The sequence below is a fragment of the Polypterus senegalus genome, chromosome 16, assembly GCF_016835505.1.
Source record: "Polypterus senegalus isolate Bchr_013 chromosome 16, ASM1683550v1, whole genome shotgun sequence".
NCBI lineage: Eukaryota > Metazoa > Chordata > Cladistia > Polypteriformes > Polypteridae > Polypterus > Polypterus senegalus.
This window is the reverse complement of record NC_053169.1, coordinates 104,307,375-104,321,875: the sequence shown is the minus strand read 5'-3', so window position 1 is coordinate 104,321,875 and position 14,501 is coordinate 104,307,375. Positions and strand designations below refer to the sequence as shown.

The 14,501-nt window shown below is 44.0% G+C and overlaps 1 protein-coding gene across 2 annotated transcripts; it reads left to right on the top strand.

Annotated features, from left to right (window-relative positions):
- Positions 1-2,683: 2,683 nt before the first annotated feature.
- tcte1 (t-complex-associated-testis-expressed 1) lies at positions 2,684-12,751 on the top strand. 2 transcript variants are annotated; one of them, XM_039738806.1, is made up of 5 exons: positions 2,684-2,821; positions 7,836-8,095; positions 9,373-9,941; positions 11,122-11,571; positions 12,212-12,751. In XM_039738806.1, the coding sequence occupies exons 2-5, from the start codon at positions 7,897-7,899 to the stop codon at positions 12,362-12,364; spliced, it is 1,371 nt and encodes a 456-aa protein (XP_039594740.1). In that variant the 5' UTR covers positions 2,684-2,821; positions 7,836-7,896; the 3' UTR covers positions 12,365-12,751. The 2 variants fall into 2 exon arrangements, with proteins under 2 accessions (XP_039594740.1, XP_039594739.1); XM_039738805.1 differs by lacking the exon at positions 2,684-2,821 and adding an exon at positions 3,960-4,201.
- The last annotated feature ends 1,750 nt before the right edge of the window (positions 12,752-14,501 follow it).

The following is a 14,501-nucleotide window of genomic DNA, read 5'->3' as shown; positions in this document are numbered from 1 at the left end:
TAGCCTTCTGGTTTGTTCACGCGATCTTTAGCAAACTGCAGATGAACAGCAATTTTTTTTTGGAGAGCAGTGGCCTTCTTCTTGCAACTCTGACATGCACACCATTGTTGTTCAGTGTTCTCCTGATGGTGGACTCATGAACATGAAGATTAGCCAATGTGAGAGAGGCCTTCAGTTGCTTAGAAGTTACCCTGCAGTCCTTTGTGACCTAGTCGACTATTCTACGTGTGCCTTGCTCTTGGAGTGATCTTTGTTGGCCGACCACTCCTGAGGAGGGTAGCAATGGTCTTGAATTTCCTCCATTTGTACCCAATCTGTCTGACTGTGGATTGGTGAAGTCCAAACTCTTTAGAGATGGTTTTGTAACCTTTTCCAGCCTGACGAGCATCAACAACTCTTTTTGTGAGGTCCTCAGAAATCTCCTCTGTCCGTGTCATGATACACTTCCACAGACGTGTGTTGTGAAGAGCAGACTTTGATAAATCTCTGGTCTTTAAATAACGCAGGGTGCCCACTCACACCTGATTGGCATCCCATTGAGTGAAAGCACTGGACTCGAATTTCACCTTCAAACTGACTGATAATCCTAGAGGTTCACATACTTTTGCCACTCACAAATATGTAATATTCGATCATTTTCCTCAATAACTAAATGACCAAGTATAATATTTTTGTCTCATTTGTTTAACTGGTTTCTCTTTATCTACTTTTAGGACTTGAGTGAAAATCTGATGATGTTTTACGTCATATTTATACAGAAATATAGAAAATTCTAAGGGATTCACAAACTTTCAAGCACCGCTGTATTTGCCTGTTTCAGACGTCTTTTTTGTACCATGCGTAGCGGCACATTTTTCTCCAGCTGTTTGGAGTTTTTTTTTTTTGTTTGTTTTTCTGTCCTCCCTGGCCATCAGACCTTACTCTTATTCTATGTTAATTAGTGTTGCCTAATTTTATTTTCTTATATATTTTGTCTTTTTTTTCTTCATCATGTAAAGCACTTTGAGCTCATCATTTGTATGAAAATGTGCTCTAGAAATAATTGTTGTTGTTGTTGACTGTGTGGTAGCATTAAGGTGTAGAAACCATTTGGATGGTTGGCGTCTGCATGTCCTCCCCATATTCTTTCCTACAGCTACTTTGGTTCTCCTCCCACATCCTCAGGTCGATGAGTGACTCTGCCTTGGCCCTGTGGTTGTCTGCTACCCATGTCAAAGTTGGTTCCTGCCTTGCACCCAACGCTTCCCTTGACCAGAAATTGGAGTAAATGGGTTTGGAAAACTGATAAATGGTTTTATTATATGACTAACAAAGTGTCTCAGAACACTTACAATTTGTGAAAACGTGGCTCAATCAATCAAGAATGGAAACTTTCACAGAGGAAGTCTGTCTCAATGTGAATTTGCTGACCCGGGCTGCCCAGCATGTCTGCGTTTAAAATCAAGTATTACTACTTCAGATGGAAGGCCATTAAAATGACTGGAGTGGAATATGGATGGGTTTCTGGGTACATGAATAAGATAAATACAAATGACTTGATTTTCACATCTAACATGGGGGACATTACATCACCTCAGGCTGGGTCAGAGCCCACAAGCTGTAGTTCACAAACATGAATTCAATCTCTCTGGCACTCCTGCAGTGTCTAAATGGCTTTGAAATGGCAGAGCAAATCAGTACGGTGGCATGTGATGAGCTCTGCTTGTTCAGAGGTGACCACTTGTACTCTGCGGCCCGACACAGCTCCTCGCTCAGAAGTCACCAGTTTTATTTATAGTGATTGACAATGTTTTCAGCTCCAGCCCTTTGAATTGTTTCGCATTTCTCACTTCTTTGTTTTGGTCTGGGGAGCGGGGGGTCATCTGAAGCTAATAGGATCAAGTGATGGGACAGGTGCACTGAGGGTCTGTTACGTCATATCTCTGGCTCTCTCTCTCTCTTTCTATCGCTCACATGGTCACTCTGTCTCACAATGTGTGGACCATAGCAGTAGAGTGTTGTACTGTGTTAGCCATAGATTGATACAGGAGAAAGTAGGGTGAAATGACATCTTTTATTGGCTAACTAAATAGATTACAAATGCCAGCTTTCAAGGCAGCTAAGGCCCCTTCTTGCCTGATGAAATGTGTGGACCAGTAATCCTGATGGTCGGTTTATTCCTCCAGGTAATGTAAAGTATGCGAAACTGACTGTAGTTTCCTTTTCCTTGAACTACCATTAAAGAAATGAACAAATGCTCTCCCTGAGGTGAGGATCTGATGATAGTGGGGGGCCCCTGACTACAGCCCAAGATAGCCTGGATGTTAATACTAATATTACCTGTCTTGGAAAATTTGAACAGTCAGTCTTGTTCTACCATTGAGACCAAGCAGACAATAGAATATTACTTTAGGTCCAGGGTGGTGTCTCATGAAGGAATGTAAGGACTTCTCCACCTTAATCAACTGTCAGGCAAGAATGCAACCGGTTAGGAAAGTCACTTCAAAGCAGCATGCGACTCGGGGCAAAGTTCAGCCATAGTTATGAGAGATAGTGAATTGTAATGGCAGCCAGTCCAAAATCAATAGCCACCCTCGTACCGCATGGTGCCAGGGCACTATGACATGGGCCTGATCCAATGGTATCACATGTCTCAAATGTTTCAGCAATCATAACTTAAGCAGATGACACTTTGCAGATTTGGAGTTAGCTGCAAATGTCTGCCTACTCCATGGGGTGCTTTTCACTTTTAAAATGTGCACTTCAAGAGTCTGTCTCATTGGTTCAGTAAAGACAACCTAAAGTGACTGACATGAAAAGCCGCAGAAGGTGACACATGAAGGTGAGTCCCACGGTCTCATGTCTATTATGACTGGTTTCTAGCCAAGTCTCACCTTTAGCGAAACTATTACATTTGGGGCCTCTTAGTAATAAAGAAGAAGGTTTTACACTATTTTTAATTTATGTAAGACTTTTCATAGAGTAAAACTTTATTTAAACTCCTTACACACTTCAATTCTAGTGACATATTATAACAAGAAAGACACAAATAGTGTTTAAAAGTGTCTTGTAGGGTCGCTTGTTGAATCTTTGCATTGCTTGCCTATGTCTGATAGGAGTTCTCATCCCCTTCACTTCACTTCACGTGCTCCACACTCGTCCTCCTGTCTCAATGTCCAACTGTCCAATTGCTGCGAGGCTCATTTTATATTCAGTGCTTCCTTGGCTCCGCCCTTCCTCGCAGTCCGTTACCGTGTAGTTTTCGGCCTGGTCCAGATGTTATTTATAATAACAGCAATAATAATACTAATAATTCTACCAATAATAATACATTTTATTTATAATGCACCTATCACAGCTCAAAAGGCAGTACAAAAATAGTTAAAAACACACACAAGGAGAAGCAAAACAGATTACACAAAAAGTTACAAACTGATAAGTCTGAAATATATTTTTCAAATCCTGGTAGCGACCTGACTTGTCGAAACCAGAAGAACAGCATACCACGAGGCTGGAGCCGAGAGTGACATAGAGGATGCTCTTCCTGTGCCTTGAGATGATGGGTTAGGACTGGAATGGACGTTCATTCGTCTTCTAAAGGGGACCACTATGATTAGCCCACGTGTAGCGGTGCCGCGCTCTATCCCGTCCTGGGTTTGTTTCTACCGTGCGGTGTGCAGCGCGGCTCCCGTCCCTCATGAATGAAGTGTGCAGATCGGAGAGTGAACAGGGTAGTGCCGTCTCATTCTCACTCTCTCTGTTTTTCTATGGCTCTAACACACATTTTAAACACGTTGGTGTTGTCCTCAGTCAGGTCGCAAGTGTCAACACCGTTTTCTCACGCAGTACATCAGCGGACTATCAGTCGTTAGTTTTCTGTGCTCATCAGCGCACTCTTCTCCGCCCCCCCCCGCCCTCCCTTCCTCCCTTCCTCCCTCAAAGGCTAGGCTGCGCTATGCTGCCCGTCTGCTCGTTCGAGTATCTCCATCTGCTCATCCGCTCGCCTGCGGTGCTCGGGTGTTCAGCCTTAACTTTCCGTTCTCGACTGTCTCGGACGCCAGTCCAACACGTGACATGAGAGAGCGGCAGCCAATCGGCTATTACAACGGGGTAACCATAGCGACAGCGACTCCACTAAACAGAAGGACTGCGAGCGGCCACTGCAGAGTGGATCGCATTTGGCCATCCGTACCTGCCAACCCTCCTTACTACGCTGGATCAGGTAATTTCTCTTTTTATGCAGGACTTTTTGAGATCTGCGCTTTAATGCGATACAATTGCGCTGATCAGTTCAGCGTTTTCACGGCGTGGTGTCGCAGTGCTTAGCTTGGCCTTCCTGAGTGGGCACGCGAGTAGACGGCGAAGAGCAAATGTGCCACTTCAGATGAATTACAGCTGGGCACAATTTAAGCCGATCAGCGGTCAAGTTGCTTTTGAATTTGTATTTAATGAAAGACAACGCATTTAGCTTCAATTCACGTTAATCAGTTTGCCGTGTCAATACCAACATTCGCTGAACACTAACGCAGCTAATTATGCACGCAAAAGAAACACTGTGGCCAGGAGTCCGGGGTGTACACTTTAAGACAGCATGAGCCATCATATTCCCGACTGAACATAAGGCACAGTGCAAGGAATCGAGCCATTTTACAGTAAAGCATGGTGGTATATGGCGCCATTCTAACCACTCACAAAATTATCTAGCAGGGACCTTTTAATTAAGGAATATACTGTATGAAGATTTGGCAGATGGCACAGCAGGCAGCTTCGCAGATCCAGGGGCCTGGGTTTAAATCATGGAGTGTTCTCTATGTGCTCTCCCATATTCCTAAAAATGTGTAGATTAGGTGAACTGGAAGCACTAAATTGACCTGCCACCGTGTCCAGGGCTGTTTCCTGCTTGGCCTCCAGTGATGTCAGGTAAGGCTCCAGTGCCCCACAACCCAGAAACAGATTATTTGGGCAATCTTATGTAAGGTTATGACAGTTAAGATTGATCTCTTCATGTCAGAGAGACACGTACGATAATTCAAAGGGCAACACTCTGGAGCCCCTGGAGGTTGTAGTGAAGGAGAGAATTAAAACAAACTGTCATTATGAACAATGCTGTACATCCTCTCTCTGACACACTAACACCGAGGACTTTCAGACAACGGATTATACAGCAGAAGTGTGTCAAGAAACATGACTGGGGGTCCTCTGTACCAACAGCAGTATGTCTGCATAATGGGCTGTGACAGCCAAATCAGAGCTTTTCTTTCTTTTGAATTGTTTTGCTTTATAGTAATTCCAGCATACGTTCAAGCCAAAGTGTGAGTATGTTTATGTATGTATTTATTTATGTATTTGTGTGTCTACCTGTTTATATATTTATTTATTTAAAGAGCTTTTGTAAAAAGGTTTCTATCTATCTATCTATCTATCTATCTATCTATCTATCTATCTATCTATCTATCTATCTATCTATCTATCTATTATATAGTGCCTTTCTATCTATCTATCTATCTATCTATCTATCTATCTATCTATCTATCTATCTGTCTGTCTGTCTGTCTGTCTGTCTGTCTGTCTGTCTGTCTGTCTGTCAGGTTAGATGAAGAAACCAAAAAGTAATCATGAATAACAGAGCAGTCAAACCTAATATTATTATGTGCCTTTCATGATGTTATATAGTGGTATGGAATAGCTTTATACAATGTCTTTTTAGAGAAAGCACCCTCAAAATACAAAGAAACTAAAATCAGACATGAGCTTTATCAAGACCACTGCACAAAGAATTAAAAACAGTGCTGCAGCCAACCATTCATTTTTATAGTGCCTTACGCTAAACATAAAAATACAATAAAAGTTCGGATGAGAGCAGGCTATCCCAGTGGCTCTCTCTCAAACTTTGGGGTGGCCCCCCAAGGGGGGCATGAAGTAACAAAAAGGGGGGCGCAAAGATGTGAAAAAAGAAAACAAGAATCAAAAATATGAAAAAATATCATCTATTGAAACCAAAACAAATTAATTGAAACAACATTCTAATACTCGAAAAATAAATATAGAGTGAGATAAATGTTGATAAATGTTAAGTAGGTATAATAAAATGCTATGTCATTAATTAAAAAAGAACAAATTGGTATTAGTGGGCTCCTTTCAAAAAAATTGTCAGGGGGGCATGAAAAAAACTGTTATGAAAACTCGGGTCGCAAATACGTAAAGGTTGAGAAATGCTGGGCTGTTCAGTCCTGCTCAGTTTTCCATTTCCAATTCTCCTAAAGTGGCTACAAGATGGCCAGATTCAGACTTGTGGGTTTCTAAAGTATTCTTCTCAGCTCCTCACCTTTTCCAGGCCCTTAGAGCTGGTTGTGTGAGTAAATTATTATTATTGTTATTTTTTAAATGGGCCCTTAACCAGTTTTCAATTGAGGCCCCCTTGTTCTTAATTTCACGGCTGGAGTCCACGCCACTCCTCGCCTCATCATTCAGATCATTTCAGTCATGTCGCCCCTTGATGTCTGTGTAAAGGTTCACCTCCTTCAGTCTCTCCTCATCGCTCAGACCCCGCAGTCTTCTAATCAGCCCGGTTCCTCTCCTCTGGACTCCCTCTAGCGCTGCTTTGTCTTGCTTGTAACATGGAGACCCAAACTTGACACAGTAGACCAGTGCATTACGTAGCTTAAGCGTAAGCTCCATTGACTTGTTCTCCACACGCCGAGGTGCTGTATACCCTAACATCTTAATAGCCTTCTTCATGCACACAGGCTGGATGTAGATGAACGCCCAGGTCCTTCTCATGAGGTGTATTTCCCGTTTTTACTTCCTACATGTCCTGCTTTGCATTTCTTTAAGACACCTAAATGTGACTTCTGTCCTGGTCCACCTTAATGATATTGCTGGCTCCAGGGTTTCTGCTCTTCTCCAAATCTGTGTCATCTCAAGCTTAACCAGCTCGTTAAGCTGCATTTTGATTGTCCTCCATTGCTCTGTCTTTTTAGCCAGCTTTTTAGAGGACACCTTGAACTCCAACTTCTTGTAGCCTCATGTGTGCTGCCACATTAAGGTTTTTCTAATGTTATAATAATAAATCATGTTGTGGGCCCTGCACAACCAGTCAAGAGCTTTTGTCGATTTCTTATGTTAGGTGAAGACGGTGTCCCACAGTTCTCCCATGTTGACTGCCCATCTTTACCGGGAGCTCTGGCTTGTTCTTAACAATGGCTTCTTGAAGTGACACCTCAAGAGTTGTTTATGCCACCCACGGCTCAATATGGATGTATTGATATGCCGTCTTGCTGCCCACCCCAGTTTACGTGACGTTACGTGTTTAACGCTGGCCACACATCTACTGCTTCCCTTTATTTTACGTCTTCCTCTTTCTCCTTCGGCACGTCGCCTCCCTTCTTACTGGTAACTTCTCAACAAGAATCCCATGGTGAGGATGACCTGAAATTGGCTTCTGCTTCAGTTTAGTTTGTGATTATCGAGTCTTCAACAAAAATGGTGAATTGAAACTTTTGTATCGGAAATTAGACTAACTAAAATTCTTTGTTAATAATTGATTTGGGTGGGCACAGTTTCAAAACCCCTAAATAGACATTTAGATAACAAGGAATCGTGCAGGAATAGGCACAACATTTTATCAAGCATAACTAATCATACAAGTGGTGGTCTGCCGGTCAGAGGCTGGATGGTGCTCACATGCTGTGAAGGCTACAGTCCTCCTCGCGCTCTTCCATTACATCTCAAGTGACATTGTGTTGTCAATAAAATGATGGAATTTGCTCATCGTCATTCAGTAAGTCTGTGTGACTTTTTAATTTACCGTGGAAGGACCTGCACGCTTCAACTGATGCTGTTCTTTGTCATTGTAGGACTTCACCTGAGCGCAGGGCCGCCCAGACTTTACTGCTGAGTGTCACGATTACCTGTGAAATGGCCGAGTTCGGGGACAGCGTGTTAGAGGATTTGTCCGCCAGTGACCAACACACAAGCTTTTCAATGAGTAGAGCTACGGCGGACGCAGACAAAAGGAAAATGAGAAGGATTATCGCAGAAGATCCCGATTGGTCACTGGCTATTGTGCCCTATCTGAGAATCATCTGTTTGCAACATATAATCGATAACTTTGAAAGTAAGTTCCACTTTTATTTTGGTGTTTTCTAAACTCTATCTTCATTAACAAATTAAATGGGTCTCTTCAGAATGCCGAAAGAAGAATGAAGTTACTGGCACTTGTAGATAGCGACAGTTTATCTGCCCATCCAGCCTTAACACAACAGAATAAAGACAGAATTTGGGCAGCCATGCACACCCACAATGCAGCTGGACAGCCCCACACTTGGGCATGGAAGGGCCTTTACTGCCCTCAGTGCCACCATGTTTATTCTGCATGGGACGGTTTGCCTCTCCCCTGCTGCTGGTTAGCTCTCACCACTTCTTCTCTGCCAGACTTCCCAGCCCAACAAAAGACACTACTCCCCTGGCACATCAGTATTATACCCCCAAAGCACATCCAGGTCAGCTGGGGCTTTCTAGGAGGTACCCCTAGCAACTTCAGAGATCTCTGACAGAGCTGACTGTTCACGCTGCACTTGCCAAATTCCAAAGTGGAGCATCCCCGGAGATGTGCTGCCATCCACTGACCTGGGACAACACATCGATCTGATAGATCCTCCAATATTCTGGCATTGTTCTGCCATCTTTGCTCACCTCAGTAGTGGCCTTGCAGCTCAGGGTTTAGCAGGTGCTTCTCTAAGATGTAATGGGGATGGACTCCACAGAAAAGGAATGGAGGCATCCAAGATCAGACATCTGAGGAAGTAAGGACACTGGTAGGTCTAGCTCAGTTTGTGTCTAGCCAGGGTCATCAGCAATGGCAACTAGAAGACATTAAAACTGCTGACCCTGTCCTCAAGCCTCTGATCAGCACCTTGGACACAAATGGTCAGATTGTCATCTTGGCAATTCTGTGTCCAAAGACAAATGTCTGCCTCTAAGTGGTCTTGTCATTGTGAATGATCAAGCCTAAAATGGTGGCATCATTGGCAAATTCAAAGGGGCTGGTCTTGTTTACGGCCACACTGTCATGGCAGGGGCATTAGCACCCTTTTCTGCGCGGTGTGTATGTTGGCTTTATTACATTTTATCGAAACACATTTGACATCAGGCCTGAACTGTGATGAGTCTAATGAATCTGAAATCTGTTGGGCTGTGATGTTGTCCACAAACTCCAGTGAGACTTTGACCACTGGGACTTTGAGGCTCCAATCCAAGTAACATTTGAATTTGAAAAGAAACAATTCCTGCCATGCGTCATGGGGTCCACCACATGTGAGGTGGGGTGAGGACTCATCTTTGTTATTAGATTTTGCCTTCATCATCGTATTTAACTACAACTTTTAATTCTAGAAAATCCTATTCTTGATGAGCTGCCGCCCGCTGATAAAGTGAAAGTGCTCGAAAAGCTTTCCACCAAGCTCCCAATAAGTGTGACAGCTAACCTCATCAGCGATGAAGGCTACTGGAGGAGGTGTTCAGTGGAGCGCTGGGGGAGGCGAGACGTTTCTTACTATGGAAACAGCTGGAGAAGAATGTTCCTTGAATGCCACTTGGAAAGTGCCATTGAGCTTTTTATTCCGAACACAACAGACCCCAATGTAATCCTGGACAAAGTTCCTTTCTACAAGAATTATGTGAAGAAAATCAGTGTGTCTCAGCTGCTGCCTCCTGTCAAGAGTTCGGAAAACAGACAGAAGGAAGATACTCTATTAGCAGTGGGTGATGGAGCCTCTGAGGAGCTCTCAGTCAGCCATTTTGACTTTGGGATGTTGTTAGACAAGATGACCGAACTTGAAGAGCTGCACTTGGTGTATGGTGTCAGGGGATGTCGCATGAACTTCGAGTGGAGTCTTTTTGAGTTCACTGAACAGGACTGTCAATCCTTAGCCAAAGCGCTGAAGTCCTGCAAACATTTAAAGGTAAGGGTCGTATGACACAATCAGTGCGTGCTCCTTTAAATGGCATCACCACTCTCACGTGCCAATCTGAATAAATGCCCTCTTTAATAAGGAGGGGGCTTACTTCACATCAGTTAACTCCAGTTTGGCTTCTTGGGAGTTTCAGAGTGGGGTGTGTGTGTGAATGGGGCCTGCTAATGACTGGCACCTCTGTCAGTGTTGGGTCCAGCTTTGTGGACTCTGCCCCACCCATGACCCAAGTATGGTTTTGTTGGTGAATTCTTCATCATCTTGCACAGACAGCCATTAAGACATTACATGTACTGTATGTATTGGTGGACTTTATGGGTACACTAGAATATACTCAATACTTGACTTGACAGGTGAAGTATCGTGTGAAGGGTCTAACATAGGCTAACATTGCACACAAATGAGCTCTTTCTTCAATTTGACCAGCAGGTCAGTGGTTCAACCTTCATGGCAAGCGACCAGCTGCCTTTTGTTCACAGCTCATTCCCGATGGACCCACTACTGAGGCCTTGAACATGTCCATTCAGGCTCCATGTCCCCGACCTCTCTGTGACGCATGAGAAGCTAGTTGTTCTTACTACCAGTTTGAGTGCTCCAGGTGTGTCCAGTAGGTGTGCTGTTCATCTGAGCCACTGGAGGGCAGTTGAGAGCTCAGTGCCTTTCTTTACCCAGGTGCCTCCGTTCAGATGCCACCACCGCTGGCAGAGCAGTATTAGCCTGTTGGCTACTGTATTTAAAAATGTTTTCACAACATGGGTGTTCATTGAAATATTTATCAACCCTAATTCCAATATCTCCCACTTAAGTGCACTTACTGTAATGTGCGATTTGCTTTCATTCTTTGTGGAGTTCTGTGCCAGGTGTCATCTTAGGAGGATGTTGATGAAGTGTAAGGCTATCAAATTCTGACGTAAATGTCCAAAAACCCTCAATGCAGTTTGCTTACGCTGAAAATGTGGCAGGCCAAATGTCAACCAACTTGCTTTTGGGGTCCCTACAAGAAACTTGGCTTTGCTGAAAGCAGAGTCAAGATTTCTGGTGTGACACTTACCAACCCTGCAGCCCACCCAACACCATTGGCAGCAGAGGAAACGGCTATGTTTGTATGTCATATGAATTGTACAAGGGTGCATGTGGATGTGTCACTAAGTGTCATCTTTTATTATCGCAGGTCTTCAGGTTACATCAGAGCAAAGTAAATGATGAAAATGTGCAGACGCTGTGCAGCAGCTTCTTGGAGCATCCTTCATTAAGAGAGCTTGATTTTTCCCACAACATCATTGGTGAGCGAGGGGCACGAGCAATAGGAAAACTGCTGAACAGCAGCAAGCTAGAGGTCCTCAGTTTGTATGATAACAAAATTAAAGGGCATGGGGCTCAAGCCATTGCATATGCCCTCTCCAGGAATGAAAATCTAACAACGTTGAACCTTCGACTGAACCGCATTGGAGATGAAGGTGGACAGTGTGTCGCTAACGCTCTTCTAAAAAATTCGACCCTTATAAATCTGCACCTTGGAAGTAATGAGCTGACTGAGCCCACCGCCAACTTCTTGTCTAGAGTTCTTATGCAGAATAAAACCTTAAAGAGCATCAACCTTTCCTGCAACCGACTAGGACTCGTGAGTAATTGCTGAAGGCCTTAACACCTTTTCTCATCTCCATATGTGTAAAATGTTGAAGATGGTTTTAATTTTAAAAATCGTATGCATTACATCAAGTAGGGTGGAGGCAGGCCTCACCGCTGCTTATCTTTTATTTACAAGGCCTTCATTCATTATGCTGTTAGCAATGACTGCCACCAAGCAAGACCTGTGGCAGCGCCAGTGAGATGACAGAGACATGTTTGGGGCAGGTCATGAGACCTCACGCAGGACGCATGTGGACCCAGGGAACACATGCAGACTGCTCATGGCTCTCTTGAAGGTCAAATCCAGGTTCCTAAAGTTGTGAGGCAGCAGCACTAGGCCCAAGTACACTGAATACTGATGGTGGTGCAGTGTTTAGCGCTGCGGCCTCACTACTCCAGAGTCCTGACTTAAGTTCCTGGCCCAGTTACTTTTCAGGCCGCCTTTTATTCAAGGGCGCTCTGTTTTTCCTCCTTTCTGTACCTGTTGCATTAATGGACATTTTTAATTTGGGCCCATGTGAGTGAGGGTGGGTGTCACCTGGAGCGAGCTCTGCTGTGGACAGTGACTCAGTTCAGGTTTGGCTCTTGACGTCTAAAAGAGTGGTCACGCTTATTTCTTCTTTTCCTTTAAGGATGGTGGGAAACAGCTTCAGGAAGGCATGGCCCACAACAGCTCACTAGTCGAGTTTGATCTGCGTTTGACAGAAGTTGGCCAGGAGAGCGAATACTTCATCAGTCAGATACTCCAGAGGAACAAGGAGACGGCACACAGGACTCCATTGTGAAGAGTTTGTGAAGTAATGTTCATCAACAGCAGCAAAATCCTGAACTGATGTGACCGGACCGCTTCAAGATTCGCATCTCAGGCCTGTCGCTTCACGATGGCCATGAGCTGTCCAGTGTCAAAACCAAAGCTTGAGACCACGTGCACTTTAATGTGAAAATGACTGAGTCTTATACTTTGCTGCTCAGACAACATCAGCTAAGGACTTGGCTATTGGATAAAGACGCTCACATGTTATTGTTGTGTACTCAATTGTATGAAAAATGGTGGGTGTTAAAGTTAAAAGGAGAATGAGCCGAAGTACGAGGGGAGCTAACATCAACCTGAGGAGCAGTCAGGGGGAGTTTGCTTTGTTGTTTGGTGACAATTCACCACTTTTTGTGTGTCAATAAAGATTTAATGACAAAAGACTAGTTTTTGTAGAATATTTGATTTGCATGCTAATCTAAGAAACTACAACTCCATGCTGTGGCAATAAATGAAAAGCAATGGCATGGTGAGCCAAACATCTTGATTATTTCACAATATTTTACTGGAGAAGAGACATGATTTATGCTATTGTGAAATTCTTCTCTTCAATTTTAATGCCCTTTAAACTTCCCACTTTATAAAAATTTCTAGTAGGACAGAGAACTTGAAAAAACAAGTCCATTGGTTGAGAATGTGGAATTTCAAGAAACCATCAGAGACCACCAAAGAATGGTGGGCAAAGGGAGCTTGTAGAACCGTTAACTTTGCTATCAGTCGACAAGTACATTGTGTGGAAAAAGACAAGCAAGGGCAGCCAGTAACAAATCAGCCAAATCCAAAATGCTGCTCTTCCATGGATGGTTTGTGGGTTCAAGGTATGCTGAGAAACCTGATGATGAATATTACATTTTATTATGATATCGATTACACGGCACTTAGAACTTACTTGTGCGTAGACTCGGACAAAGGGAGCTCCCCCAGGCTGAAAAGGCTGCAGGAGCCTTCATAGAGACTCGGCCTGAGCCTCCTAGTGGAGGAGGATGGAGGTGCATTTCACACTAAGAGCTGTGGGAATCAGGGACTTGAAGTGTTGACCTTGACAGTTTGTAAGAAAATGGCAGACTGGGGCAAGTCCTCTGTTAGCTAACCGACTGAGCAGTCGGTGGACCGAATGGCCTTGTCTTGTTGGCAAAGTGTCTTACGACATTTATATGAAGTACATATAAACACACGGGGCCTCCACAAGCTGCTGGCAACAGCATTTTGGCAAAGGGGATTTTGTGCCCTTTCCATCCCAGACAAGTTTACTCTCCTTGGGTCTTGACATTTCACAGAGTGGCCCGTGCATTCGGCACAGCTCTGAAGCATTGTTATCTAAATCGAAATTAAGAAATGCCTGCATGTTACTTGCATATCCGGCCGTATTGAGGAGTCAACTTGAGAAATTCAGTGTTTGTGCTGAAGGGACATTTGCAAAGGAAGCAAATGGTTAAAAGTTGTGAAAGACAGTGGCACCCATGAGGAGCCTAATAGCCGGCACCTTATTAAGCGGTGTCTGATTGGGTCAGCAGACTTGTCTCCAAGCGGCCCCCTAGAACAATTTCAAGTTTAATAGCTTTTACTATGTATTTCATCAGCAGAGCCACTGAAATTGAGCCATCAAAGCCTCCTGGTTGCCTCACGACAGATTTTAGCCTGAGAGTCTACAGTAATTATCCCAGTGGATGTTAGCTTGTGTAGCTATTTCAACCTCGTTCATCATTTCAAACAGCTACATCCAGTCGTGCACCTCTTAATTTTATCAGATGGATTAGCCTCCCTCACTTGTCTATCTTGTGATATTTCTAGGGGCTGAAACATCGCCTCGCGCTCCTCTTTTAATCAGCTGAGTGAGCCACGCACCGCTGCACTCCGACTGACTCCTATTTTCTCGCTCCTGAGTTTGATCTTCAGGGGAAAAGCCGGGTTCAGATGTGAAGGTGAAAACGCAGTCCACTCTTACCTGCGGGCGCTTTCCTTTTGGGGAATCCGAGGCGGCCACATCATCTCATTTTTCTCTCGTCCTGGTGCACTTTGGAAAGGATTACTTAAGTTTGAACTTGGCTGATGTTTTAGGCTCTCGTTTTCATAAGCCAGCTGCCAATGACTTTGGAACAAATGTGGCAATG